This window comes from Dama dama, chromosome 15, assembly GCF_033118175.1.
Source record: "Dama dama isolate Ldn47 chromosome 15, ASM3311817v1, whole genome shotgun sequence".
Classification (NCBI taxonomy): Eukaryota; Metazoa; Chordata; class Mammalia; order Artiodactyla; family Cervidae; genus Dama; species Dama dama.
Genome location: NC_083695.1, coordinates 21,537,329 through 21,564,644, shown reverse-complemented (window position 1 = coordinate 21,564,644; position 27,316 = coordinate 21,537,329). Strand labels below are relative to the sequence as shown.

Genomic DNA, 27,316 nt, shown 5'->3' with positions numbered 1-27,316 from the left:
CAAAACGTGAACCTCCCACACCCTGGGTTCCACCTTCAGAGAGAAAAAGGCCGAAGATGCAGCTCACTGTCACTCAGGCTCTGGCCAAATGCATGGGGCTTGGGTGCAGCTCACAATTCCCCTGTCCCCCAACAAGTAACTGCAAAGGAAGCCAGCAGCATGACAGTCTCACCCAAGGGATGCTTATGGGCAAAGCAAAAGGGTAGAATTGGAAATTGGGCATTATGTATGCAAGAAGATGAGGCATAATTGTTCATTTCCCCCACAAATACATTTGTTTATGATTTTGATTTTCTAAGTACTCAGAAAAGCACATCATAAAGTACTTCTGTCTTAATGCTCCTTTTAAAATCCCTAGTAACAGCTTCATGTGCTCCATAGAAACAGACCACGTAATTTATTCAGGAAAATTAAAACCAGTAATCTGGTATTCTGTGTAAAGACTTTTCCCCCCTTGCATGTGATGCTTAAAAAACATTAAAAGAAAAAGAAAACAAATCTGCATGCGAAAACAGCCTTTAAAATGAATTACTGTGCCAGAAAATCAAGCTAAGAGAACTCTATTAAGGTAACCGTTTTCCTTTCTTGTTGCCTTACCAATAAAAGAAACTGATGTGGGGCATCTTAAAGAGTTGGACAAGAAAGAAAATGTTCCACCTAGAAGTGTCTTGCACAGGAAGACACTTTCTGTGGGTGTCTTTTTCTTTGCATTGTAATCTGCAGTATTTTTATCTATAAATCCTGAAGAAGAAGTGTCCAGAATAACCACACTTTATAAGCTTTCCTGAGTTGAGATATCTACACAGCAAGTCTTTCGATGGGGAAACATTAATGCTTTTTATATTGGTGATCATCTGTAACATGAGCAATTAAGTACAGTACTAATGGACTGTGGCCAGGAACCTGTTACTAATATTAAAAACTGACAGAGATGAATAGGTTTGGAAGCAAAACCAGGCTGACAAAGACATTTTTATGAAGTGCTTGGACCTATTTTATTTAAACCAATCAGAGGCAAGTTTTGGACAAGTCAGGCCTTCAGCGACAATGATGCATTCACAGGCATTGTACCATTTCTGCTATGCCTTAAATAAAAACACTGATTCTTTTCAGCAACCTGTACTTTCATTATTACACTCATTAATAAATCAAAAGTGTCCAACTAATATACAAGTAGCATTTACTGAGGAACCAGCTACTTTTTTCTTGTTGAAAAAAGAAAACATTACTGGAAACATGAACCACACTGCGTGAAAAATAAATCAGTGGATAATGCACAGTAACCACTCACTACTTCTCCATCTTCTAGGAAAGCAAAGTTGGTGGCAGGGAAACAGAAGGAGGAGCCAGTCTCTGTATGAGAGTGAAAATGAGAGACCGCAGAGCACGAACTCCAACCAGACTGTAAGGGCATCTCCAGACTAGATGTTTGCTCACAAAATCCTGGCCCTTTACAACTCCTTGAGCCTTCTTGAATGTGATGGGCTTTCCCCAACCTAGTCATTTCTGTCTTAATTGTGTCAGCGCAGCCTATAACTAGCAACAATGAATGAAATCTGCCAGTATCACCCAACACAGTTGTAGCCAAGAGCTTCAGCCTTTTCTTTGACCTAAGCATAAATGGTTCAGGTTCTGGGACAGATCTGGGTGTATTCTTCCCTTCTTTGTCAGAAACATCAAAAAAAAAAAGACATCTAGAGCAGCAATTCCCAGACATTTCTCCCCACCACAAAACACAGGAGTATGGATGATTCCTTCGAGAAGATAGTTCAAATGAGTGAGAGTGGCATTATGGGAAGTACAGTCTGAATTTAAAAAAAAAAAAAAAAAACCCTACCAAAATTTGCAGATGATTGATTTAAACTATTATAAATGATTAATTATTCATGACACCCCTTATAGCGACCACAACAATGCAAAACATAGGTGGTGAAAGGAAATGCCTACTATAAAACTCTTCAAGGAAAACATAGGCAGAACACACTTTGACAGAAATCATAGCAATATCTTTTCAGATCCACCTCCTAGAGTAATGAAAATAAAAACAAAGATAAACAAATGGGGCCTAATTAAACTTAAAAGCTTTTGTACAGCAAAAGAAACCATAAAACAGAAAAGAAAACCCACAGAATGGGAGAAAATATTTGCAAACGAAGTGACTGACAAGGGATTAATGTTCAAAATATACAAATAGCTCATGCAGCTCTACATGAAAATAATAACTCAATAAAAAAAAGTGCAGAAGATCTAAATAGACATTTCTCGAAAGAAGACATAAAGATGGCCAAAAGGCATATGAAAAGATACTCAACACCACTCATTATTAGAGAAATGCAAATCAAAACTACAGTGAGGTATCACTTCATACCAGTCAGAATGCCATCATCAAAAAAGTCTACAAATGGCAAATACTGGAGAGAGTCAGGAGAAAAGGGAACTCTCCCACCTGTTGGTGGAAATGTAAACTGGTGCAGCCACTACAGACAATGGTATGGAGGTTCCTTTAAAAACTAAGAACTACCATATGATCCAGTAATCCGCTTCTGGGCATGTATCTGGAGAAAACCATGATTTGAAAAGATACATGTACCCCCAATGTTCATTGCAGCACTGTTAGAATAGTGAAGACCTGGAAGCTACCTAAATGTCCATCCACAGAGGAATGGATAAAGAAAATGTGGTACATACATGCAATGGTATTACTCAGCCACAGAAAGACTGAAATAATACCATTTGCAGCAACATGAATGGACCTAGAGATTACCACACTAAGTGAATCAGAAAAAGGCATATCACTTATGAATAGAATTTTAAAAAAATTATATGAATGAACTTACTTACAAAACAGACACAGATTTAAAAAACAAACTTATGGTTCCAAAGGGAACTGTGGGAGAAGGGATAAATTAGGAGTACGGGATTAAATTATACATACTACTATATATAAAATAGATAATCAAAACGACCTACTGTATGGCATAAGGAACTCTACTCAATATTCTGTAGTAACCTATACGGTAAAAAAATCTGAAAAAGAATGGACATATGTATATGTTTAACTGAATCACTTAGCTGTACACCAGGAACTAACAACTCTGTAAATCAACCATACTCCAATATAAAATAAAAATTAAATAAAAGAAAATGCCAGGAACCAGGATGATGACCTTGCTAATCACCCTGCAACAGCTGTGCGTGAACCTGGGTTTCAGGTTCAGCAATTTCTATGTTGGGGTTCCATGTGCCCCCCACCCCCATAGTTGACTGCTGTCTCTCAGCTCCAAACCCACTCTTCTGCGCTCTGCTTGGTGACATTGGGATTGGGACAACACAAATTCCAAGTCTCTTTTGTCAGCCATCTTCCTATTGGGGCTCTGCACATGGCCCTAGCAGGCCAGGGCAAGGGAGAAGGGACTGCCTCCCATTTTGCTTGCCCTTCCTTTCAGTGCCAAGCCAGCAGTAACTTAGTCGCAGCTGCCGGTTCCAGCCTCTCGCTTCTTTCAACTATCCCTGAACAGTGTCCTCTGAGATGGTCTGGCACCAGCCACCTGCATCCAGCTCCACAGTGCCCCTCCCCATGAGCTCCCGAAGCACCAGCAATCACTGGGTGCCTCTACCTGTGAGGGATCTGAACCCCTGTGGTTCCTGTTGGAACCACTGTCCCAACTTCTGGGTGGTGATAGCGTCAGCTCTTTATTTTCTCAATTCTAGGAAACCTATGGTTAGTGCCTGTGTGAGTGGACTGCTTCACACCAACACTTGTTTAGACAATTCCCTACAGTAAGTTCTCCTTGATCAATACTTAAGTGTGAATTTTTATTTTCCTCCCTGGATCCTGACTGATACAATGACCAAAGAAAATTTTAGATTTGGAAGAGTAACTGACATAGCTTTTCAAAAAATTTATTCCAGTGGGAGACCAAAGCTTTATGAATTCTGCTCCCAAGAATGAGAGAAGAAAAATCTCTAAAAATCTTTAATAATGCTTTTTAGTTGCTGAAGTTGGAGGTACTTCTATTAGAATTTTCCATTTTGACTGACTGCAGGCATGTGGGATTCTGCTACTCCAGGAAGAGGTAAATCATAAAACAAAGTACACAACCTTCAAAAGAACATATCATGGCATTCAAGATTGAAGCTATTTTTATACACACAACGGCTTGAGTAAATTAAACACACAACCATGCACATGTACCTGCTGCTATTAAATCCAAGCCTTTTTCTATCCCAAATCTTATCTGTTTTTTGACCATGTGACGCTTTGTGATACATTTGATTACTTTTTTACTCCAATGAGGTGAGCTAGCTCACAGCTGAGATAACACCCCTTTCTCAAATTTTAATCACTATCTGATTATTTAAGTATAAGGGTCACATGTTGGGGACATTTGCACATGAAGCTAAGGGAGGTTCACTATCATAATAAAAACTGTTTCAAAATAGAGACAGTGTTTCTAATGAAAACGTTTTGATTAAAGCTTTGACTCATAATCCAAACAAGAGGACTTTGATACCTCAGATGCTACTTACAGAACACTCACCCCAGATGCCAGTGCCTTTTTGTACTAGAACTTCAGTGTTGTACCCGCTACCAACAGTGAGAGTATGGTCTTTTGTATTAAATACTGAGAGAAATACACTCACTTAAAAAAAAAAATTCAATGCAGTATACTGCAACAATGCCATGAAGAATAGTAATTTGAATTTCCATTATCAATTTTTAAAAAAATCTTTCTGGATTATAACACTGTCAAGTTTATATATATAAACTTATATATATATATATATATATATAAACAAGCAGTTTCTTGGGAATACTTTGTGAGGCTTTTTCATAGGGTTCTGAACCCAACTTAATTTACTATGATTATACCTATAAAAAGTAAGTTTCACTGAATGGCCATATGTAAAGGGACTCTGTAAAGTGCAGTGCAGATAAAAATATAATTGGACTCAAAATACAACTAAGAGTTGGTGTGTGAGGTGACATTATCTGAAGATGCATTTGTGTAATCCAAAGATGGGTATTAAGCATGTGGGTTGAAGCTGTGATGGTAAGTGATGATGTGGAGAGCAACCATCAATTTAGCACTTGTGTTGTACTTTTCAAAGGAGCAAGCTATATGGCCCATTTGCTCAGCTGACTATGTCTTGACTTCATCCCATCCATGGCCATAATGAAAAACACACACAGACACCTCTACTTGGATCTCACAAGCTCTGAATGTGAAACCAAGAAGCTGAGTTTGTCCGGACTCCTGCAGGGATATGCCAGCGATAAGGAAGTTGGTGTGACCTAAACAAGTATGGATTGAAAACACAGACCAATGATAACAAATGATTTATCCTAACTGGTCTTCAGTTTTGTGGGGCACACAGTCCTAATGCAAAGGGGAAAATTCCCATGGATACAACCCTCATAGTATGCTAATTTGGCATTGTTTCTTATTTGCATTATCATCATCACCTTTCTGAAAGAAGCTGAAATTATTAGAAAACCAAACTACACAGAGCTTGGCAAGAAAGGATTTCCTGGGTCAAAAGCACAGAAGAAAAACACCAAGGTGGGGAAAAAAGACAACAGATCTTATCTAGGACCGAGTTTCTTATTAAAGAAATACTTACTGTTCAATATTAGTACTTTCAACATTAATACATTTCTATGCTAATACAGTTACATGGCAACCCCACAGTAATACCGCAGACCTGTTTTCCAGAAGCTGAAAGTTCTCATAGTGAATGAACCTACGGAGTACACAGTACATACTGAATAATCCATGCTTGTGGTGTGGGGGGGTGGGGGGGGGGAAGTATCAGTATAGTCAGACAGGGTTATAGGATAAAACCGAACTAGAAGAACATCTAATTCTATTAGCTCCTGTAACCAGAGAAAGCCAGGTCCCCTAAAAGTCACAAGGCACTATGCAATGTAAAATGCCAGGGATATTTCCTGTTCCCTCAAAGGTCTTATGCTTGACCAGTTAACTTTGCATTAACACACTTTTCGTTAAGCAACGACTTTCCAGGAAAGGGTGTCTTACCTTTCATAGTGCCTGCGGGTACAAGTGGCAGCGCTGGTGCTCCCAGGATTACCACCTAACTCATCATAAATGTGCTTCCACTGACGGCGGGCTGTTATCTGAAAAAGTGGCAATGAGAAATTCAATCTTGCATCATAAGAGAGTCACAGTGCCAGGATTCAATACATATGCAACAGTCAGAAGAGAACAGCAGTCTGTCCTGGAAACCCAGAAACAAAGAAGTCCAAATGGGTCTGTGGGGAGACTCAGGGGCTTCCAGTAAGATCTCACTTTCAGCACTCTTCTTCACAATAAAAATGGAATTCTGCTTTGGGCTCTGTATTTTGTCACCCTTACAGCACTTTTATCAAAGATATCTCCCTGGATATTCATGTAGCTATTTGCCCCCCAGGTCCCAAATGCATACTCTGTTTCTTTATGTAATGTGATTAAAGCATCAAAATATAGATTTCAGCTAAAATATGTCTTAGTATATCCATTTAAATGAATCAGAATTAACACTGGTTACTTGAGGGATATGGTAATGGGTGGCTGAGTACACAGGTAAACACAGAATTTCCATAAAACATACTTCTGTATCTTCTGAGTTTTGAACTATTGTGATGTGTTGCCTACTTAAATTACTATACAAATTAATTAAAATGGTCAAGTTGGTTATGAAATTTCTAGTCCTCTCAGGCTATATTTTTATGCCAGTTGTGCTAACCACCAGGACAAAACCAAAATGTTAAACTGTCTTAAGTCACAAGCTGTTTATTTTTCTTCACTCAGGTCAGGAAAATGGGATATTGATGAAACCCTATGAAAATTAACATATTCCAAAGTTAAAATGTAAGGTCCGTATTTCACTGAGTTGGGTGAATAAAAACAAACAGATTGTAATATACTGAAAGGCATACTATGGTCTTGTTTTTCTTTAATTTTATTTCTATATATAAATTAAGATTTTAACAAAATAACAGATGTATGATCTGGCAAATGATTACTTTGGGGAAACCACGTCATCTACTACATATGAGCAATCCAATGTTTCCTTGAAACTGGAGGGATAGAGCAAGTTCTGAGATCCTTGTGAACATTTCCAAGCAGGGTTCCGAGAAAACTCTTGTTATTGGAATGTGTAGGGAGCTGGGCATGGCAGAGGTGAAGGTGGAATTTAAACAATCAGAACAGGAGGCATCTTTTGAAAAACACCCGCAGAGCTGACCGCGGAGTTGACTTAGGGCTAGAGGCGTGAAAAAAAAAAACTCAGTGTGTAACCAGGGGCTCCATAATTGTGAACTAAGGAGGAAAAGGGTGGTTAAATATTATAGGTTAAGTGGTACCCGCTTCAAATAAAAAGAACCCCTTCATTTCCATAAGCCCTTCTTAACAAGCCCAAGTAGGACCTCTAGACAATGAGAGTCATGCATTGTTCACTTTCCCATGAAGCATTCTTAAATCAATTTGTTTCAATAGTTCTCATTAGACTGAACCACCTCTTACATCTACTAGCAGGTATAAGTAAAAATCCTCCTGTATTTGTAGCTTGGTTTAGATTATAATAATAAATGTTTTCAAGGCCCTTTAAAAATACTCAAAATACATATTTTGGTAATTATTTTACATTTAATTACAGTCTCCCTCCAACCTTTTAAATAATACAGTTACAGGTTGGTCTATTCTAGACTGGTGTACAGAAGAAACAGGATATCCTTCTTCCAAGTATCTACATGATTCCTCAAAGCTCTTAGAACACAGACGCCCTTGAAACAAATCTCCATATTTCCCTCCCTCAGTTGAGGTGTCAGCTCTGGGGAGCCCCACAAGGCTAGAAAACAAGACTATCTGTGTTCCTGTAGTCACTTTAGAAGAAATCATTGCTTTTGTCATTCTTGTATCTCTGGTGTGCACTGTATTTTCTATTTTGTAAAGAGTTTTCATATCCACGATATCATTTAATCCTCCTATCAGCCTGTGAGGCAGCCTATAGGAATCTCATTCGCAGACAAAGGAAACAAGTCTCAGAGAGGTTGCATGATTTGCCTAAGGACACACAGCAGCAGATTGGGAATACCAGGACTCATACCAACGTCTTATGGTCCCAAGAGCAGACTTTTTTCCACTACATCAAAGCAGCCTCCATATCAGAATGACCTGGTGAATGGTGTAGCATGGTGATAATACAGGACTCCAGGGACCTTTTGCTTCAAAGGAGGGAGATAACTGTGGGCCCCATTGCTTTTGCTACAAATTCTGAAACTCTCACTAGTGGGAAAATAGTACAGCTAGGAGGTCAGCAAGAATCTAAGGGAGGGGCTTGGGTTAATAGCTCTCTGAGATGTTACTCTCTTAAAGTATCTGTTAGAACTGTGGTTGCTGCCACCCTGCCCACCCTGCCCACTTGTGCCTCTATGAACAGAGATTCACCATTAAATCATGGATACGTCCCAATTTTATCAGAATCTGTCTATTCAGCCATGCATTAACTCACCAAACATTTATCGAACATCTCCCATTTGTTGGGTACTGTGCCAGCAGCTGGATGGCCACAGTGCAAACCCAACACCTGTGATGCCTGCATCTTAGTGGCAGATTCCAAAAATCAACACACAACCAAATATATAAACAAAGGAATACTGATTGTGAAAAATATAGTGAACAAGAGACCACTGCTGACAGGGATATGTAATGTGTGGAAACTGGCCATGCTCCCCACCCACAATCTATCATCCAAACTGAGGTATGCCCTGTTAAACACTTGCCTATCACAGAAATGACAAACTTCTTTGAGAATAAATAATGAATTATCAAAAGGAACAAAAACAAAGTCTCCCTCACACTAGGACTGAAACTGTGGCAGCAGGAAGCCAGCATCAGTCACCATTCGGCGATAAGAAGCCCTGTGCAGCTGCCTAGAGGTCTGTGTTAGCCCCCTACTAGAAGATTCTGCTGTTTAAATACAGTTTTTTTTTTTTTTTTTTTAACCAGTGGAGAAAAGACAAGGGCTGGGCCTTCAAGGAACTGGGCTCTCTGTTTACTGAGGTTCCACTGGCCAGCCTAGATGAATCAGGCCATTTTGAGATATTTTCTTTCCACAGGAAAGTCATAAAATGTGCTCTTTCCAACTGCTAAAAGCTTTTAAGTACACAGGTCTCCTGGGTATACATCTCCTTTTTTTTTTTTTTTTTTTTGTGCCCAGATGCACTTTTAATTCAAACACTGACCATAGGCTCTACAGCATGAAATGTCTCAATCCTCACCTTGTCCAAACCTACAGGGGGTCACAGAGCCCTACGAGGAGGGAGGGGAGGACAGAGCCCTCCGTCCAGGACAGCCCTGGGCGCCGTGCTCCCACCTGTGTGCGTCTGCCTTCTGCTCTAACACGTGCTTTCCTCGTGCCTAGGTGTGCATTTGCTCAGGGTTCTTATTCTGTTGTCCTCCCTGCATGTGTGTAAGCTTTAAACCCATCTAGAAGCAGCGTCTGCCTCCTGGTATTTGGCCCCCAGCACCATTCGACTGGAAAGTTTGATCTAGCTACAGAGTCAGTTTGATCAACTGTCTCACAAAGCCTCAGGCTTCCCGGTCATGTTCATGTTTCAACCTGACCCATTATTTTAGGTTTTTAAGGATGCAAAGGACTCTGGCTGTCTACTTCCTAAAGAAAAACTCTATCCACATGGTGACTTCCCATTCCACGTACTTCCCCTGTCCCCTCCTCAAGGGCCTCAGGTAGACAGGAGGGGTTCCTGACCGCGTGTCTTCTGCTGCTACTGTTCTAGGACCCGTACTAGGTACAGAGGCTTGGAGGCGGAAGGAGAGGCTGGATGGTTGAGGGTGGGAAACAGCATAAAAAGAAAGAAATGTTACTGCTTTAAAGGGTTCACAGTCTTGCAGGAATTATAATCCCATATGATTTAACCATAAAGCAAGATGAAAAACCAAGCAGACCACACCCAAGAAAGTCAGTCTATGTACATATGAAACTTAACCTCACTTTGAAGACACCTGATGGTTACTTCCCTCCTTAGTATGGATAAGACCCAAGAAACTGTGAAAAGCACTCTACACCTGTCATGTTCACAAAGTTTTCATTCCTTATAAATAGCCACCCCTCTGTTTCCAAGGACCCCCGCCCACCGTGGATACCAAAATTCAGTCTCATATAAAATTTGCATATAACCTATGTACATCCTTCTATGTACTTTAAATCATCTCTAGATTAGCTATGACATGAAATACCATGTAAATACTGTATAAATAGTTGCCAGTGCTTGACAAATTCAAGTTTTGCTTTTTGTAACTTTCTGGGATTATTTTTTTTTTTCCTGATCAAAGATTGGTTGAATTTTCAGATGTGGAACCCACAGATACAAAGGACAGACTGGAAAGTGGTTTTTAAACTCTCTTTAGAATTCAGGTGGTGTTTCAAAAGTGGCCTGAAACTAACTCTCAACAATGCCAGTCCTTGAGAAGAAAATGGACCCAGTGAGTAGGAAAGGACTCTGTCCCTCCTCTAGTTTTATTTGATGAAAATGTTCTGTCACTTAAAAAACTGGAAAAATATTTTAACCCAAAACAGTCTTGGAGCCTTGATTTTCCTACCTTTGGAGTCACTAGGATGAAATAATTTTGGTATTTTGTGGCCTGGTGAGGAAACAGTCATTGGAAATCTTTTAGGACAACAGTGTTTCCACTACTGCATGACTTGTATGAGTGTGCAGGATATGTTTAGGAAGTCAAAAGGAGAGTTTGCCTGTGAGCAGTGTTGCCCGGGCTGTTGTAAGAAACAGCCTTTTTTCTCAGGACACCTTGAGGGCGGACTGAATTCAAGGAAGATGACTTTTTTTTCCTGGTAGTACTCCAGGAACTGGAGCCTTTCAAAGCTACATGACATCATCTTTGGCCTCGAGAATTTTGAATTAAGCAAGAGGCTTTGTCTGTCCAGAGAACTAGGGTTAGATTCAGAGGATGTCTTGAAATGATGTCAAAGCCAGAATCTGATGTCAAGGCCTAATCCTTCCAGCAAGAAGACAAGTGGCTTCTTCCAGTTGTGAAATAGTGGTCCTGTCTCACCCCTGGGGAGAGGCGGGACTGTGAGCTGGCATTCTTAGAAGGCAACACACTTGCTCTTGCATGGTCCTCTGCCTCTAGGATAAGATTTACCCAACCCATTTCCCAACTCTACCTCTCTCCAAATATTGCCTCTGGCTTGCCATCAAATGTTCAGCCAAATGGAAATCACTTTAGCAAACCACCGTCAACATGCTGCATCCTGGTAATACCCCAAGCTACCCTGCAAGCCTTAACTACTTCACCAGACACTGAAGTGAAGACCTTCTTAGCTCATCAGCAAAACTTTATTCAGTTCTGCCTCCTCCACTGTAGGTGACCCAGACTCTTAAATGTTTGGAAGGGGAAATCAGATATATGACTGTTAAAGAAGAGGTCTCATTGCCAACCAATCAAAATGCCAAGATGATGTTTTTTAGGAAATCAAATCCATTCAATAAGTTTATGATCTCTAAACGTAGGGATGCAGAGACATGATATGTATTTCTAGCAAAGGCAGAAGAGGCCAAGAGAACAGAACATAGCTATTAGTTGAAAGCTATAAAGGCTTAAAATAGAACTTCTGCTCTTTTCTTTAAAAAAAAAAAAAATCAATTTGAGGGTTGTGAAGGACTAAAATGAAATAATCCATAATCCACAATTCAAACCAGAAGGTTTGGAATAGTTTATAACCACAAACAAAAACAAGCCAATTAACATGGCCTCTTCTTATAACCAGAAGGAATTCCAGAGAGATCTCTTTATCCAATCACAAGTTAACAGCAGAAGAAATACATCTACAGATTTTAAACTTGCAAGTTTTTACTATTACTGAGTATTTACATTTTCCAGACTTCTTGACCCGTCTTCTAAGGTCACACATTTTTCTCAAGAATCAAAAAATCTCAACTAGTTAGTTGGTATATTAGGTAGGGTTCATGTTAAGTTCAAAGAAATGACTAAAAGGTAGAAATAACTGAAAGGTAGAAATGAATGAAGGTAGGTTATTAGATCTTTTCTTTCCCCAAAGCATCACCCCCAATACATAAAAATGTACATAAGAGACTGCTGAGAATGCAAGGCACAAAGAATATATAAATCTCTTCCTCCTAGTGATGATGTTACAGAGGTTGAGATAATTGTGCATGAAATTCTCAGCAGTTCAGAATTTGAAGAATGCCAGGATGACCCCATTCAACTCATTTCATCTCCTTGTGCCTCAGTTTCCATATATGGAGCAGGGCAAGGATCTTTTTCTGCACAAAGGCCAGTTCATGAAAATAAAAATGTGAGGGGGCTACACTTTTCCTTATTCAAAATGAAAATAGCTCATCGAGTCCCAATTTAGATTGCCACTTTACCAAATGGAAAAATAATAGCTGGAAACTTTGTGCTGCTTTTGAGCCAAGGAATGTTAATATTCTGGCATGTTTATTGTGTTTATTTAGTAATAGCCTGAAGACAATCTTCTAATCTTTGATACTTAGATGGGGGCCACATTTCGAAGCTAGGAGTCCTGAAGTTTAATAATAATCATTGTTACCATTAGCTTTGAATTAACAGAATCTGGGCAGTTGTTGTTGTTTTTGTTGTTTTAAAGATTCTCAAATTCTCAGGCCCAGGCCCCACTCTAGGGTTAATATATGAGAGACCTAGAAAACTACTTACACTTTAAAATTCCCCATTGAAAATTTGAGCTGCAGTTCTTGAGTAGCCTCTGGAAACCACTGATCTAGAAGATTCCAAGATCTCTTTTGAGCTCTAAATGACAAGTCTACACTTGCTTCTGATATCAGATGATCTCATAGATAAGTATCCTCTGGTAAGGCTGTGATGACAACTTAAGTCCTCAGACTTTGGATATTATTAATACATCTCCTGGACTGACTTCAAAACTGAATCCTCACTGAACATCTCACAATTATATTAGTCAAAATATACTAAAGAAAAATGTTTTCTATACTTCAGAGGTTCAAAAGCTTAAAGGCAAAATCAGAGTGGCAAACTCAAGTGCCTGCAGGGCCAACAGGTAGTATGAGGCAGTTTTTAGAAAGGAAGGAGGGAAAGAAGGAAAGAAGGAAGGGAAAAAAATCCCACTGGTTGGTTTTATTCAGTTTATGGCCTCAAATACAGATTTTATATTGAGACAGTCACACAGATTCACTGCTTGAGATGAGATGGAAAAATGTGGCATATTGTGAAGAGTGCAGGGACCCAACAAAGGATGAAGGAGCTGAAGGGTGAAGTAGAGAGGGAAGGAGGAAAAGGACAGCCCCCACAGGTCACCAGTCCTCTTTGTGGCTTGGCTCAAGAGATGTGACGCACATAACCAGATGGAAAGCAGATGCCAATCTGGTCTTCCATGTCTCCCAGCCCAGTCTTTCTCTCCACTCTGTCTAGTACAATACAGGGCAGGCAATATAGGCGGCGAAACATAACACTTAACTTGCTGTCAGTCTTCATGATCCCAACCCCTCACTGCCAGCATCCAAGGACCTCCTTCCCTAGGCTCCATCTTTCCCTCTGAATTCCCCGTCATGGTCATTTATCCCAACCACCTAGTGACTCCAAGTTATTCAAACTTGCTATACCAAACTTCATTCTACCTACATAGTTTGTTTCCCCATTTGATTGTCTCATCCTTAGAAGACCATAATCTTTCACATCTAAATTCCATCTGTTCTCCAATATTCTGCTCAAGTGGCTTCAGACCTGTAAGTCTTTCTTCCTCTAAATGAGGAAGTACTTTACCCAAACAGTGCAACTGATCTTCTCCCACCCTGTCTTACAACTGATGCCTTTCCTGGATGGTAAGCAACTGGAATCCCTAGCCTAAATATTTTTATGTCCCCCAGAGTGTCTAACACTACATATTATACTCAATAAATATGTAGTCAGGTGATCTGCTGATTGTGTCATCATTCAATCATTCACTCAACAAAGGAATAATCACTGTTTGTTCAAAGAATATTGCAAATGCCTTGAAAGTCATCAGAAGTTTCTTTTATATTTTCTATACCAGTCTGCTGTTGCTTGTTAAAAAAAAAATCCTGGTGCAAATACATAAGATACAAAAGCAGGAAAAACTGATTCAGTGAAATTTGCTGGCTCTCTCCCTATCAGTGAGTAACAAAAAAATTCCTGGGTTTGAAAAGGCATTTCATAATGTTGTGCAATATCATGTAACTATCTGCAGTCAGAGTTCATAAGAATGTGTATTCCTATTCTGAACATTAAAGGTTAGACTTAAAAGTCTAGGCTATGGGGTGGACTGCTAAATTTATGAGACTAACACTGAATAAGTTATCATCTTTTTCACATGCACGAAAGCTATAATTAGCTCAAGACTTTAGAAAACTATGAGCCACAGTGGGAAGGAGTAAATCTCCCTGCCTTATCAACAGATCCAAGTGAGAAACTACATTATTTATTTTTCAGTAGGGCACTCAGTAAAACAGAAATTTTAAGCAAATTATGTCTATGAAATACATGTTTAAATATAGTTCATATAAGTATCTGATTTCCTTATAAACATGTATTGCCTATATAACAAACATTTTACATGCATATAGACTCACAAAGAATTCTTAGAATTAATACCAGGTTATTAATTACAAATTAACACCAGATTAATTAATACATTAATGAACACCAGATTATTTGACTCACATATTGCTCACCATCTTTTCCCATCCCAAGCCCCTGACATCAAACCCTCATATTAGTTTGTGGAATAAAATGCTGTTTCTGGCAAGCAACACTAGTTATCATTTTGGGTTAAAATGAGTTTTGTTTTCTTGACTTTCTGTCTCTGGCATCTTACTTTGATACAGAGATATACCCCAGGTTACTCTGTAAGGGAAAAAAAAATAATGTCTTCAATTGTAGAAGAAACTGCACAACTCAGTCTGATCACTATGTGGAGGAGAAAATCTTTCCAATGACGACATCTTCCTATGTCACTTGATTTTATTACAGATGTCATCTCTGTATGCTATATTAGTGCAGCTCTTTCTTCTTCTTTTCAAGATTCTAATCTGAGTCTGTTGCTCTAACATTTTATCGGTTCAAAATTCATGCTGTAAAAATCCGTGGCCATCAAATTTTCCTGTAAGCTAAAAATAACCCGTTCCTGTCAGTTAGAATTAGCTGATAAAGAGTGTCAGAGCCTGTTCTGAGTAAGTTTGATAACTTCCTGTTTATGCAGCACTGACCCTTGTCTAATAAAGCTTCTCTGCTCTAGAATGAGAGGAGATTCTGCTGCATTCTATTCCTTAATGGCCAATACTGATTACTTTTGAAAGCCTTTAATACATTTCCCATATTAGACATGAACAGATGTCAGGTATGTTGCCAAGGGAAATTTCTTTTATGCAATCTTGGCTTGTTGTACAATAATAGCCCTTTCTCAACATGGGAAAAAATTACAGACCTAACTAATTTCCCTGACAGGGGAGAGTTACATATGTTTTCCACTTGTAGTTTTTACGACAAGTTTACAATTTTGCCAAACCTGGAACTAATTGGGACTGCTTCCAAAAGCGGCCCAATAAACCCCCAAAAGTGTACAGCCATTTGAAAAGGCAGTCAGTGACGGTTATGTTTGCATTTTCTCCATTTTGGTCAGAGCAGGGTGGGGGTAGGGGGAGTTAGATTGCAAAATTATTTCATTTAAGTTGCTTAAACACTTACTGTTTCATATCCTCCCAGTTTTTGAGCAGCTTGAAACATAGTCCAAAGGTTAACTGTTAGAGGGACAATAAGTATTTAGATAAGCATTGCATTAACATATTTCCAAGAAATGTCAATTAAAACATTTAGTTTTGTTTTCTCAATGAGAAAGAGAAATAAAAAGAAATATTAACGTAACCCAGAGAGCTAAGGTCTTAGGAAACAATTTACCAAAGGGTATTCAACAATAGGGTATATTAGTACCACTTAAAATATTTCTTAAGAAACAGTCACAAATCCGGAAACGGTTCTACTTTTAGGATAAAGGACAACACAATTTTTAGTGCTGTTGCCATCAGCAGACCAAGGGAAGCTACATTACAGCCTCCTTGAGAAAAGCATGGGATTTCAAAACAGGGGTTGTCTTGTAGGACCCTTAGAAAGAAGCCATTGATTAAATAGTAATATGTAATGCCTCCTTCAGAGAAGAACTCTTCATAATCAATAAATACCAGCCACTTTAATATATGATTACCTTAACAGAATTTCTGATGGCAGCACTATATTAAAAGCTCTTAGCGTATTTCACTATCACATGGTGCTTTGCGCTGAGCAGGTAAATAAGTAAGTCACCCTTAAGGGTGCAGTGATACAACAAATCAAGGGAAAAGTTCATTCCCAAAGGAACTGAGTCCTGTGCCCACCTAGTCCCCTAACTTACTTGTCTGTGTGACGGTGCAAATATGTATTTTTAAAAACAAATTTCTCTTCACAGGGCAGGCATATGTTTATGCTGTTAATCATCTATGCCAAATTACTGGTAACCCTGTTCATTTGTACTAAATATCATGAAATGGGACTGCTGTGGATTTGATTCTTTCATAAGATGGGAAAATTGAACTTCAAGTAATTCTTTGGTAAAGGAAATGAAGAATAAAATTAAAACAAAACAAAACAAAACTGCTCTTTGACACAACACGTTCGAAAAGCCTCATTGAACCTTGCACTATTTCAAAGCTATCAGGAGGCCTGCCTCAGCCTTGATTTAATCTGAACCAATGCATAATGCAACAAAGCTGTTCATAGTACATTAATTTTACTTCTATTTCCAGCAGCCAGTTTTCAGACAAACACTGCAATCACTCGTAGTTACGTAAGTTTGTAATGGCTGCGCGTGCTCTCTTGCAATCAGTGCCAGCCGCCATTAGCTATGTAAATTGTTATGTAAAACATACAGGTTTGACATTCTTCATCAGAATGACACATGGTTTTAATCTAGGAAGATACATTTGGAGAAAATACTATTTCAAACCAGGGGCTCATCGCTTTGTGTGCCACAAAATCCAGACAGAGGTAAAATATATACTCAGTTGTGACATCAGGACAGGGTCTGGGTTTCTTCTCTTTTTATATGGAATTCTGCTCAGCCATGAGTTCCCTGTTCTACTCTAAAAAATATATGATGACGCTTACACGTACATGTCAAAGTAATTCAAAATTGGGCCCTCAGTGCAAATTTGCGTATTTCTTGTTTTCTCTGAAGTCATCGGGTCTTTGTTATCTCTTAGCAAATTTGGGGCTTAGGAAACATGTCTTTTCTTTGTGGTTGTTTTGTCCATCTTTAAATGTCCTCCTTTTAAAAGCTGTCTTTTCACAGGCAACATCTGTGCCTGATAAAACTACGTCATGTTATTATCTCAGAAGAAAGGCGTTACAGACACTCAAGATTGACAAAACAGAAAATGAGGAACTTTCAACATGTCTATTTCCAGTCATAATCAGAGGATTCAAGCCTATAAATATCTCACTGCAACTGCCCCAGAAGGGAACACTGTAGCAGAAAGAGGCAGGGGGAAGAAATTCCTGGCCTGGATGATTTGTAGATTTAGTATAACAGAGTATCATCCCCAGTAGAGGATTTCAACATAAGCCTGAGTCAAAAATTTCCAACCCCCAATTCAAAGAATCTGAGTAGCTTTGATATTTCAGAAATGAAAACAAGTATACTTACTCTGTTTAAAACCTAAATAGGGTATTCGTTCTATTGGCGTCTTTCTTTCTTTCATGTATTTATAAAGTGCCACCAGGAAGGCCTGCTCGTCGGCCCTACACTCTTCACCAATGGCAACCTTTGGTTTTTCTTCATTGGAGACTTTTTTACAATTATTATGGTTATTCTTCGGTTTGTTCAAGGCTGACCTAGCCTCACATTTCACCTGGAAAAGGGGGGAAAAAAAAAAAAGGCCACGTCAAATCCAGCACAGCTCTGGGATTCCTACAGGGACATAGCTAGAGACATTGTCCACTGAGTGGGAAGGGGGGGAAACCAGGAAACTATCCTGGCCCTGAAATAGCTCCTAGAGCATCACAGACCACGGATGGTAAATTTCTGAGAAGGGTCGGAAATTGTGGTAGGCTTTGGGGGTACCATAACCTTGGTCACAGCTACTCAATGCTAGACACGAGAGCCATCACACATAATATGTAAACAAACGGATGAGACTGTGTTCCAATAACATCTTATTTATAGAAACAGGTGGCCAGTGGGCCATGGTGTGCCAAACTATGCCAGCCTCTTTTAGACTCCTTACCAGCATGTTGATGTGAAACCAGAAACAGTGTTTACATCTACTGGGACCACTCTCCTGTCTCTTTATACACTTTATTTTCCTAAGGGGCCAGTGGTTACCGTCATCATGGAAGGAACCCTGCATTCTTAGTAAGAGTCCCAGGTTCTGCAACTTTGGATCAAGATGAAAGGCAAGTGCATTTCTTCATAGTAAACTGATCTTGTTGCAACTCTTCCCAGAAACCTGGAAAAACAGGCCAATGCTGGCTGATGTCGGGAGCACCAGCAAAGTCTCTGCCATCCGTCACCCGAGCATGATGCCCAGACACACCCTCAATAGGAAACCAGACACCCCACTCTTTAACGAGGGTGCCTAGCTTTTCAGTCAGCTCTGAAAATCTCGTAGATGTTAAGTGGCCACAAAGGGAAAAGTAGAGGTCAAGTAAAAACCCAGGAGGAGTAAGTGAAAAGCTTCAGAATTAAAAAATAAATGGTGGTAAATGGGCCACATGGAGCAGCTAACCCCACGTTCCCACCTCACTGCCATGTTCTACAAGAGGCCTTTGATGGTTGTTAAATAATACGCTAAGGTGCTGAACTGTTTTAACTGTCAAAGGGGGAAGTACAAAGGGTCAAGCTTCAAGTTCAAGTGTGCCCACGGGGAACGAGTAGGTTCCAATATTCTTTACATCTCCCGACCTAACATCGGCGAGGAGAGGACGGGTGCCTGGGAAATGTGGTGAATTAACATGTCCCACAGAGTCGACAAGGTTTTCCATTTCAGATTCCTGACCCCTCTCTGTCTTTCCATTCAGATTCTCCTTTGCAAGCACTAAGAACATAAAAGGCTATGCTTATTTATTAAAGGGAAACATCTCCCCTACAAGGGTTTTCTTTATTGCTCATTCTCTCACATGAACACACCAGTTTAATATCTAGACGGGTCCTGAAAAAAATAAAGAAATAAAACTTCCTGCACAACTCATTCAACCAGGCCTCTAGATAAGATTCTCATTTTTAAAGAGCAGTGGAAATGGGATGAAAACATTTTCCCATGTAGGATTTCTATTTACAGTTATTTTCAAACTTTAGTACTTTGTAACATTAGATTAAGGCGAGCATCCTGGGAAACTTTATGTTGTCATCATTTTTCATTGCCAAAGTTTAGATTGTTGAGTCTAAAGTTCTGATGAAATCTATAATTTAACAGCTCTTTGAAATCATAAAAATCACTCCAGTTCTAATCTGTATTGCTTCCTGGCTTTTTCTGAGTGCTTACTGTGTAGTCCGGCTCTATTATAAGCCCTGTTTTGGTGTTATCTCCTTTCATGCTCATGACCCTAACGGGGCAGGTTATTACCCTCCTATCAGAGGATGGGGAAACTGAGGTACGAGAGGAAGAGTAACATGCCCAAGACCATAGGATCACGTCCAGCATTCAGGTTAGTAAGTAGTGAGTTAGGGATTTGAACCCTAGTAGTCTCAACTTACTCTGGTATTCTTGCCTGGAGAATCCCATGGACAGAGGAGCCTGGTGGGCTACAGTCCATGGGGTTGCAAAGAGTCAGACACGACTAAAGTGACTCAGCAGGGCACAGAATGGCAGTCTCACTCAAGGACTTATGGTTTTAAACACTATCTTTTACTGGCTCTCATAAAAATATCAAATTGATAGTCAAAATGTTGTTATTGTTCAGTTTCTCAGTCATGTCTGACTCTTTGCAACCCCATGGACTACAGCACACCAGTCTTCCCTGTCCTTCACTATCTCTTAGAGTTTGTTCAAACTCCTGTCTATTGAGTCGATGATGCCATCCAACCATCTCATCCTCTGTCGCCTTCTTCTCCTCCTGCCTTCAATCTTTCCCAGCATCAGGGTCTTTTCCAGTGAGTCAAAACATACTTCAAATTAAAAAGTGTGTCTTACTACTAAGCATTACAAAACCTATAGCTTAGAAAAGTGATTTACCAAGTGAGAAGTAGAAGATAAAGCTAGGTGGTTTCCAGAGTGTAAAGGGCTCCATTCCTTCTGTTGTGTGTAGAGCAAAGGGAAGGAAATCAGTGTGAATGCAGCAGCCACAGTGAGCTGGGAACAGTGCTGTGGGCTTCATACAAGGATCCGAGTCCCATTTTACAGAGGAGGAAACTGAAGCTCAGCGAGGTGATGTATTTTGGCGTGTGGCTAGTGTCAGGTAGAACTTGGAGTCTAGAACTCAGATCTCCTCACTCTAAACCCTTTAAAAACAGCAGTTGATGTCAGCTTTGCATATAAAATCAGGTTGACTCTTAAGTCTGCAGTGATAATAGGCCACAAGTTAAGGGAGTATAAGCTTTGCCCCTCAGTATCTAGGGAGCTGCCTCTGCCATGCAGAAACAACCAGGAACAAAAGGAAGCATGCGGAGCACACGGAACCCAGCCCAAAGCCACCGGAGCCCCTGACGGCAGCAAAAGCTCCAGGTGTAGCCTGGCCGCTACCTTCTGAGTTGCACCTAAGCCTCAAGGAGCTCCTTCTTGGGTCTAGGGGATTCCTAAGATAAAAACAGTAGTTTCTCTTCATAGACTAACTGCATGCCTTTCTCAACATACATGAGCCCTCTAGAGGATAATTCTGTTTCTGGGTAGGACCAAGTCAAGTTCCTTTGTACAATTCTTCACACTTACTGGAAACTTCCTCAGCATATTAAGCTACTGAAATATTACATGGGAGCTAGTCTTCATGGTGACCTCAAGAAAGCCCAACCTTTTGATGGTAACAGGTAATTACTATAGTCTGTTTTTCCTGACCTGAGCGCCTTACACTTGTCGAGTTCACTAAGAGCTTTGGGGTTTCCAAAGTGATTGAGGAAGTGCTAATTAAAGGATCCACATTTAACATTTGCAGTGAACCACCACCTATTTGATATTAACCACATCCTTTCACTGGATTGAGTTGTAACTAATCCAGCCTTCAACCGAGGCAGCAGGATGTGCTGAACCAGCAGGAAAGGAACGAGAGTCTAATTTCTATTTGGTCACTAACTTCCTTGGAAATCCTCATTTTCTTCCTCAGGAAAGCAAGAAGGATAATCCCCGGGGTAAGTTCTTAGGACCAAATGGGATGAAAAATACTGAAAATAATGAAAGCATCACATTTGTGAAATAGTGAAAGTATGTTTGTGATTTCAATGAAAGAACATACTGCAGTTTCCCTTTCCAACGGTCCTTTTAGAATGTAAGCCACCTGTTGTGTACTTCTGGCCATTGCAAAGTGCTTACAGGATGTGAAAAGTCATTTGTCTTGTATCAGCGGAGGCCTTTCATTTGACAGCCAGGCTAAGAAGACTTCTCTTATATAAGTCACCATGTGAATAAGTTTTTTGCCCCAGACCTGGATTTGGGTAGGACATGTTCTTGTCATCTTCAGAGAACTGGTAGCCTCTTCTCCATGAGGCTGTCATTGTAAAGCCATGACATTCTCTGTCCCCTGGAAAACAGAGTCTTGCAAAGCTAGTTTCCATGGTCTCACTGAAAGAGGGCAAACTCTGGATGGCGACAGGCAAATTAACCTGATCTGCTTTTCCAGTCATGCAGACAACAAACTGAGTGGGCTCTTACTCTAAGAGCGCTTTGCTGCATGGAGCTGCAGAAAGCTGGTACTTATCCATAGTTAGAAGTGGTCTGTTTGAAGCACTTCTGAAAAAAACAGCCACACAGGTCTTTGTTAAAAAGCCCAACTGTCACCTGCAAATGTTGCTTCCAGTTCAGCAAGTGATCAGATAGTCACAGGCTTGTAACCTCTCCTGTAGTATTTCCTGAGAAGAGACCACTCTAAGACACACAAGCCTTTTGCATGGTTGTCCTGGCCCCAGATGTGGCTTGTTTATTCTGCAGGGACTTTGCATCCATTTGTCAGTGACAATAGAAGCCTGCCATACTTCATAGCTACCAGTCTCTCTCTTCTAGGTGAAGTGGTCTTTCCAGACCCAGTGGAAGCAGCCAAGGCAGGACTGTAATCCAAGACTCCCAAGAAGAGCAAGGCATTCAGACTGATCCCTGGGAGCTGAGGACAGAGTGACGTTCTTCCACTCACCACTGACATCTGTGATGGAAGGGTGATCCACCTCCTTGTAAGGATGCTGAATGGCAGTGCTGGTGCAGAGCAGGTAGAAAGGATCACTTAGAAAACCCAGGCTAGACTACCATTCCTCCTAAGAAGGAGGTGAGCAGCAAATACAGTCTCCAGTTCTCCTCAGTTTTATGGGTCCCAGTATGAGTCCTGAGCTGCCTTCCATGGAAGGAGAGGTACTGTTCTTTCAGGTCAATTGTATGAGTTCTATAAAACTCCCAGAGGCATACTGTGGTGGTGGCTGCAAATGACTCGAGAAGGAGCTTCATGCTGCTGGGCTCAGGTGCAGAACATGCTGGGATAAACACATGACATCACCTTAGAGGTATGGGGCAGGGCTCCAACAGGAGACGTTGTCCGTACAAGCTCTGCTGAGGGCTATGATCTCTCTCCGCTCCATCCTGCAGTATCTTGCAAGCCACATCATAGGGAATAAACTGTTCCTGCTGACATCCTTCAAGATCACAGAAGCCAAAGTCCTGGATAGGTAGTTGTAGGGCCAAGATGTCCAAATTGCCAGAAAATGTCACCCTCGGTATCCACATGGACTCACTCGCAGAAGGTCAAAGGAATAGAACAAAAATAACTTTAGGCAAAAACAGATTTGTTTTTAGCCAGAAAATATACATTTCTACTATGTGATCTTTTTAACCCTTTGCAATTTTGAAAGTCCTCAGAACTTCCTGACGAAAGTCATGCTTGAAGATAAGATACAGAATGTGAATGTCTGTGATTTGCTTCTTTACACTGGAAGAGAAGTGGAGGGCATGGCAGAAAAACAGTCGACTGCCAACATAGAGCTGAAGTCATGGTTTTCCACATCAGGGTCTTCTAGATTCACTAAAAATGTTCCCATTTTCATAAGTTTAGTCCTTGGATCTGGAAATGTGGTGTCAGTTGAATTCTGGGCTTCAATTCAGGTCCTAAAGGGGCTATTGCTGTCTTTGGCACAGAAACAACACGTAAACGCAAACACCCCGTAAACGGAATCATGGAAATACGATCCAGGCCCACAAAAGCAAAAAAGATAAGCCTGAAAATATGAAGTGACACTTCACCCTTCACGGTGCTAAATTCTTCAGGCATGCACTTTCAAGATTCCTAAGAATGCTAAGGCAAAACGGCCCCAGGTCCTGAAAGAGAGTCTAGAATTTGGACTTCCATTCTGCATTACAAATGATCTTTAAAAACATATAAATCTGTATACAAGTATATGTATACATGTAAGGACTGGGCTACGTGTCTTTAATCCTAAGGTCAATTAGAGGCGATTTGGAAAAAAAATAACTTGAAAAAAAGATTCATTCTAGCCATTTCTAATTCCATCCAGTTTTCATCTCTGAAGCATATTTAGATGAATACATTCAGAAAGAGGATGGTTCATCCAGTCTATTTTTGATACCAGCAGAGTAAACTATGTCATTGTGTCACCTACTATGAAATCTCAGCCTCAATGACGTGGGCGCTTAATCATCTGTCCTTTACCCAACCCGCCAAGCCGGGAGGTGGGAAGTCTTTCTGTTGACTAATCAAAATGCCTGCACTGCCCCCTCCCCCAGCTCCCCCCAACCCCCGCCGGGGGAGGGGGGTGGCGGGAACAGTCACAGCAGAGGGCTGTGAATACCAAAGTCAGATTCTGCATTGAAAACTGCCACCAAGACACAGGCGCAGAGAGAAAAAGGGAAAAATAAAAAGATGCAGCAAAAACGAATACCAACGAATACTGGGGAGCCAAATGACTGTACCTTGGCAACGGATTTGCCATCGGAATTGTTGTTGGGATCTTTACCACCACTGAAAGAGTCTCTTCTCTGTGGGCATGGCTTCTTTTTGCGTGGTCTGCCTTTAAGATTTGGCGCTGAAAACAAATGGAGAACAATTGAGAGGCATTTTCATTTGCGTGGGTTTTCTTATTAAAAACTGAGACACTCACTCTAGCGGCACCCTCTAATTGTTCCGAGAAATGTACACATCTGCGGTAGCCAAGCCTCCTTTCAGACGTCCCTCTCTGAAGGGCTGCGTCTACATAGCCTCTGCACTTCTGGACATGTTTCCCAAAGCTAACCTGTTACACTGGAACATGCCTAATTACTGTAAATAAAATGAAGCCCTCGGCTTTAAAGAACGATGATAAGGAAAACGCGCTTCCCTGTTGTTACACAAGAAATACACTGGGCTTGAGACAGCCCTGAGCCAGGCTCATTCTGTGTGTTTTGTTTTGTATCTTGTTTTCAGAAACCCAAGTGATATGCCAGCCCATTATGGCATCATAGTAATGTAACATTTGAAAACCTCTCTCTTCAAAAGTGGAAAGGTAAGCATTTTCTCAAAGTATGATACAAATAAGGGAGAGCTGTAGACAGAGGCATTCACAATAATCTGAAAAATATTACTAAATGTATTTACTAACAATATTGCAAACAGCATGTTTCAGATCTCAGCGAACCTGGCAGGTACATTTAAGTCAGTACGCTCTTTTTCTTTTCTATATATATATATATATATATATATATATATATATATATATATATATATAATGGAGATCTTGAGGGTTATTTAAAATAACTTCCAAGGATCATACTGGAGTTAGCCTGATTCCGTGGAGATTATACTTTTTAAAAGCCACAGACAAGACACAAATCAAAGTTATATTTCATCTTGGATGCTGAGGTTGAATCCCTTTAAGATCCATAAAAGAAGGAGAAAAAAAGAAAAAGGCTGCTGTTTATTGAATGCTGCTATGACTCTCCGGCATCAGTTTTCACATTTAACTTCATCAATTACCCAGTCAAGCAAAATTAAAACAAACCAACTAACCGACTAGCCCTTGAAGAATTTCAAACTAACCAGTTACACCCCCAAGCAATTTCTTTAGGCCCTTTCAAGGTACCACACTTTTTTTTTTTTATTGCTTTAAGGTATGATTATGGCCATGCGAAATCTGAACAACTCCAACCCTCTTAATTGTTGTTAATCTTACTTATGTCATGCAGTTAGCCAGTGGTTTTAGGACACTATACATGATACTCATCTTACAAACACAATTAATTCCACTAATTTGATTTTCTACTGTGGATAACAGTCTTGCTGTTGACAAAGCACAATAAAGCAGAGCTGCCTTTCAAATTAAGCAAAAGTTTCAAAAGTGGCTTCGGGACTCAGACTCCCCGCTTCCCAAATCTGCTCTCCACAATGTCTGTCTGAAAGCCCATCTCAGAAAGCGACCCTGGCATTACCAAAGGGATACAAACTCACAAACAGAAAATCAAGCAAAGAGAAAGCAGCGATTACCCATTCCAGTCGGCAAACATCTGCTTGATGATGTCTGTGCTCATGAAAGCTACAGCATGTGACTGCTCCCCGGCCCCACGTCCCTGGGAGTCTCCACTCGACTTGGTGTGGATGTCAGCTTCCCTCCGAATGCGAGCTGCGAGGCTCAGCGCTCTGCTTACAACTCCCCTCCCCCGGCAGCTCCATTACTCATGTAAACACACAGCAGTGACTAGCACGGGGTGTGTGGGATGAGCTCCGAGGACTTGGCTGGAGTTGCCAGACTGGCAGGCAGGGCTCGCCTCTCTCCACCTCCCCGAATGGGGTGGGTGACTTCATCCAGCCTGTTTTGTGGCTCCTGACCTCCTGCTCCTGTCAGAGCCCGATGCCACCTTCCATGAACTGATGAGGTCCTCTGCCTGGAGCCAGGGTGGGGACTATTTTGATTTGAGGAATCTCAGTGTAGCACAGAAGTGTTTCCACAACTGACCCAAGTGCTAAGACTTTAATGACGGTGAAGGAAGGATGTACTTTCAAGTCCCTTATCAAAATAATAGCCCAGCAGAGAGCTGACAGAAACCGACAGAACTTGAGGTAGGTCTGGGGCATTTCATTAAAAAGAAGAAAACAACACTGCCTCTGTTCTAAGACTTGTTACTATGATCTTTCCTTCCTAACAATTTTGGCAAAAAGCATTTAAACCTAAAAGGCATTTATTTCCAGAAAAGCTTTCAAATCCCAAAGGCCTTTTAGACAGAGAGAACTCGCATTGAACAGGCTGTTTTAAATAAAGGCAGAGGTTCCGGGAACTGACAATAAGTCATCCCCAAATCGGGTCTATTTTCTCCATTCTTTGAGCTGCTCTTAGAACCCAGAGAGGCACATGCCCGTCCCCAGCAAATTCTGAGAATTACATATTTAGTACCTAATAGTCTGCTCACACAAACTGAAGCTCTAAGTAGAATCTGATCAAGAGAAAAAGCCTTTTGTTCCTCAGAAGGCAAGTGCACTGATATTTCAGGTATGGTTAGGTAAATCCCACCAACCCCTTAAGTATCAAATTTGAATACCTCTGTTAGTCTCACCTCTGAGCTCCTTTTCTGACTTTTTCGTATGGAAGGTATCATTGTGTTATTTGTACTTTAGCTGGCTTATTCTTATACTGAGTTGGAGAGTCCTCAATGGCAGGACCATGTCCAATTCATCGCTCTCTGCTCCAGTACCCACCCAGGGGCAGTAATGCCTAATACATTGTTGAATAATCAAGTGACTGCTACAAACAAAGATGCCCACATATATGCCCTTGGTGTCAAGAGCTAGGCCCGCCAACTTGATCGCGTGAATACCCATCACATTGGGCACCTGGAAATTCCTGCTCACCTGTGAGCTCTGGGAGCAAACACTAGTGACAGGAATTTACGGTAGGAGATGAGCTCTCCCACAGTGGGAGATGAGCCTTTGGTTCCTGCTTAGGGTAATTGTGTCTGACATCTCAGTGGGGCCATGATTTTGTCCCACATGCAATGAGCAAATAAACCGAACACCAGATGTTAAAAGTACTGGGGGAAGCGTGCGGGACTCCATATGGGGTAAGAGCCTCCACCATACAATTAAGAGAGTTTTTAGAT

The 27,316-nt window shown here is 40.6% G+C and overlaps 1 protein-coding gene across 4 annotated transcripts in view; it reads right to left on the bottom strand.

Annotated features, from left to right (window-relative positions):
- The window catches only part of ARID5B (AT-rich interaction domain 5B), a 188,465-nt gene that overhangs the window by 20,885 nt on the left and 140,264 nt on the right, over window positions 1–27,316 (bottom strand). The window contains exons 1-6 of one of the 4 annotated variants that reach the window (XM_061161606.1): window positions 25,710–25,869; window positions 24,164–24,276; window positions 20,282–20,341; window positions 17,755–17,959; window positions 15,765–15,817; window positions 6,042–6,139 (exon numbers count right to left, since the gene is read on the bottom strand). In XM_061161606.1, coding sequence (XP_061017589.1) covers window positions 6,042–6,139; window positions 15,765–15,817; window positions 17,755–17,959; window positions 20,282–20,341; window positions 24,164–24,276; window positions 25,710–25,713 — 533 coding nt within the window. In that variant the 5' untranslated portion in view covers window positions 25,714–25,869. Of the gene's footprint in view, window positions 1–6,041; window positions 6,140–15,764; window positions 15,818–17,754; window positions 17,960–20,281; window positions 20,342–24,163; window positions 24,277–25,709; window positions 25,870–27,316 lie in introns of those variants that run through there. The other 3 variants (XM_061161604.1, XM_061161608.1, XM_061161605.1) reach the window with 3 other exon arrangements.